The 2,666-nt window shown below is 59.5% G+C and overlaps 1 protein-coding gene across 8 annotated transcripts in view; it reads right to left on the reverse strand.

Moving 5' to 3' along the window:
• The window catches only part of PAX5 (paired box 5), a 188,732-nt gene that overhangs the window by 42,682 nt on the left and 143,384 nt on the right, over nt 1–2,666 (reverse strand). For 4 of the 8 annotated variants that reach the window (XM_007455997.1, XM_007455995.1, XM_007455999.1 and 1 more), the window contains one exon: nt 1,744–1,845. The exons of the other annotated variants lie outside the window; for them this stretch is intronic. In XM_007455997.1, the coding sequence (XP_007456059.1) occupies nt 1,744–1,845 (102 nt within the window). The remainder of the gene's footprint in view (nt 1–1,743; nt 1,846–2,666) is intronic. 8 annotated transcript variants of the gene reach the window in all.

Consider the following 2,666-nt stretch of genomic DNA (forward strand, 5'->3'; position numbering starts at 1 on the left):
CCGGCTGTTGCCAGCGGGTTTGGTTAGCCTGTCCCCTTGTGCAGGCCTGTGATTCCTGCTGCCACTGTTAATGGGCATCGGTTCCCGCTGGGGGCTCTGCCAGGCCCCCAGCCGTTTGTATCCTGAGCCTGGTAATTAGAGCTGGAAGAATCCCAGGGGCTGGGGGGCAGGCTCTGTCTGGATAATCTCGGGAAAGTTCAGCTGCTCCTCTGAACTCTGCCTCTTTGGGGTTGGCAGCAGGGAGCCAGCAGGGCCAGCCGGGTGGCGTCTGCTTCACCTGCCAATGTGCTCTCGGGACAGGGCCCGGGGCTGCTGCCTCCCCCTCTGCTATCACTGAAAGCGTGCATTGACAGACTGAACGTACACGATGGCAGAGGACAGGAGTGCTGAACTGGAGGGCAGAAGACCCAGATTCAAGATCTCCCACCACCAAGCTCTGCAGCCTTGGGCAGTTCCCTAACTTCTCTGAGTCTCAGTCTCCTTCTGACCCTCAGGACCCTGCCCACCTCACAAGGTTGTAACACCAAAGGGCTCCTGGGCAAGCACTCTGCACTTGACAAAGGGCCCCACAGACAGGAGGGGCCGTTACTGGATAGGCAGGATCCATCTCCTAAGGCTGCCCTAACTTGCTGAGGGCTGAGAGATGAGTCGGGGTGGAGTGGGGGGCAGGAGGGCGTGTGTCCCACCGCCTCCGCTTGCCCTGAGCATGGTGTCTCCCTGTGCTCTGCCACGGCCCATCCTGGCGGCAGAAAAGGCAAAGGCTTTGCAGGCGTGAACCTGGCAGGCCTCCCCAGCGTTGGCAAGGCCCAGGGCAAGAGTACACACGGAGGCCATTTTCCATATGTCTCATATTTAAAAGTCATAAATCAAGCTAACAAGCCATTAAATGAAATATGCTCTGTCCTCCTACCTTGTTAAATACATCTTTGTAATAACCTGGAAGGCCAGGAGTGAATTCAGAATTCTGGGACTCCTTGGCGCCTGTGCCGGGCTCTGGCTACGTGGGGAAAGCCCACCCAAGCTCTGGTCTGCCTAGCTTCCTTTCCCATGCCCAGCCCACTCATCCTCACCCCGGCCTCGAACACAGGTGTGGACGCCCAGCCTTCAGGTCCAAGCTCTGTCCACACCGTCCACGAAGAGTCGGTCCTCAGGCCCTGGGGTGCACGCGTCTGTGACGTGGGCTGGGAGGAGGCTGGGAGAGGCTTAGGGCTGTTTGGGCAGGACCCCTGGGTGGGCTAGAAGGAGGGGTATGGGCACCAGATGGGCACGTCCCCTTGGCCTGCAGACTCCCCAGTCCATGGGTGGGGGGACACTGCCCCTGCAGTGTGGAGGAGGCTCCAGAGCAGGGGCCCTCCTGCCTGGTCTAAGGGTGGTTCACGCTGGGTCATGGCTTCTAGTCGTGGCTCTGCCTCCTACTTGATGGGTGACTTAGGTACGTCCCAGACCCTCTCTGACCTTCGGCCAGATCCTGTCCCCCTCTGTGTTCAGGCTTCCTGTGTAGCCAGTGAGGGGTGTTTGAGCGACAGTCAAGGGCCCCCCTCTCTCTGATGTCCTCAGACGTGCTGCCGCTGGCTGGTCCACTGCCAACCCAGCTGCAGAGAAAGAGGCCGAGAGTGCAGACCTCTGCCTCATTTATTCAGGTCCACTTCTCAGAAGCAGAGAGGTCATCTGGGCTGTTTGCGGGGATGCCCCCCGGAACCCCGAACGTCGCCTGCTACAGAGACTCAGACAGTGCAAACTCACCAGGCACCATCCCTGTCAGTGTCGGCGCTGAGTAGCTGCCCTGTCCGGCGGGGGGGACATGCGGAGGGTACCCGGGGAGGGTCGTGCTCGCCAAGTCGCGGCCTGAGGAATCAAAGCAACAAATCACAGGGTGAGCATCTCCACGGCCAGCTGCTCATGTCCACAGCTCCCTGGACATCTGCACATTTGTCACGTCTGGATGCTTAACACCAATGTGCCCCCAGTCCACGTGCATGTGCATGCACACGCGCGCGCGCGCACACACACACACACGCTTACCCACCCCTCCAGCCGCCCAGGCTCCACTCAGCAAGAAGCAGGGATGGCTCTGCCACATCCCTGGGAAACTGGAGCTCTGACCAGCTCCCCTTGCCCTCTACTCCCCAAGCAGGGCTTGGACTTCTCCATCCCACACCTTTTCTTCTGCTGTGCCCTCTGCACACGGCCCAACACCACCCGCCTTCAAAGCTCAACTGCCTCCCTCCTCCTCTTCCTCGACAGTGGGCGGGGCTCTGCCTGCCTCAGACCCATATCTGGTCCTCACTGAACTTTTCCTCTTTGGGCCTAGAGCTTGTCATTCATTCAGTGATGGTGCAGGAAGCACCTCCTGACACCAGACACTGCTGTTCTGGACTGTGGGACATGGAGGTTACGGCCTCAGCCCTTGGGGGCAGACATCCAGTGGGCACATGTCCACCTCGTTGCAGGCTGTCAGCTCCTGAGGGCAGGGGCGACACCTTGTTCAGCACCCAGAACACCTGCCTCCACCACAGGGCTTAGCACCTACAGTAGGTCTTCATGAATAAATGTGTGAATGAATGCAGCAGCCAAGCGGTCTGGGTTCCAGGCCGTGTGGAAGAAAACCCCAAAGTGGTAGAACTCTGTAAGGGAAGTGCCACTGAGGTTTGCCGCTCAGGGAAAGA

Source organism: Lipotes vexillifer, unplaced genomic scaffold (genome assembly GCF_000442215.2).
Source record: "Lipotes vexillifer unplaced genomic scaffold, Lipotes_vexillifer_v1.1 scaffold920, whole genome shotgun sequence".
NCBI lineage: Eukaryota > Metazoa > Chordata > Mammalia > Artiodactyla > Lipotidae > Lipotes > Lipotes vexillifer.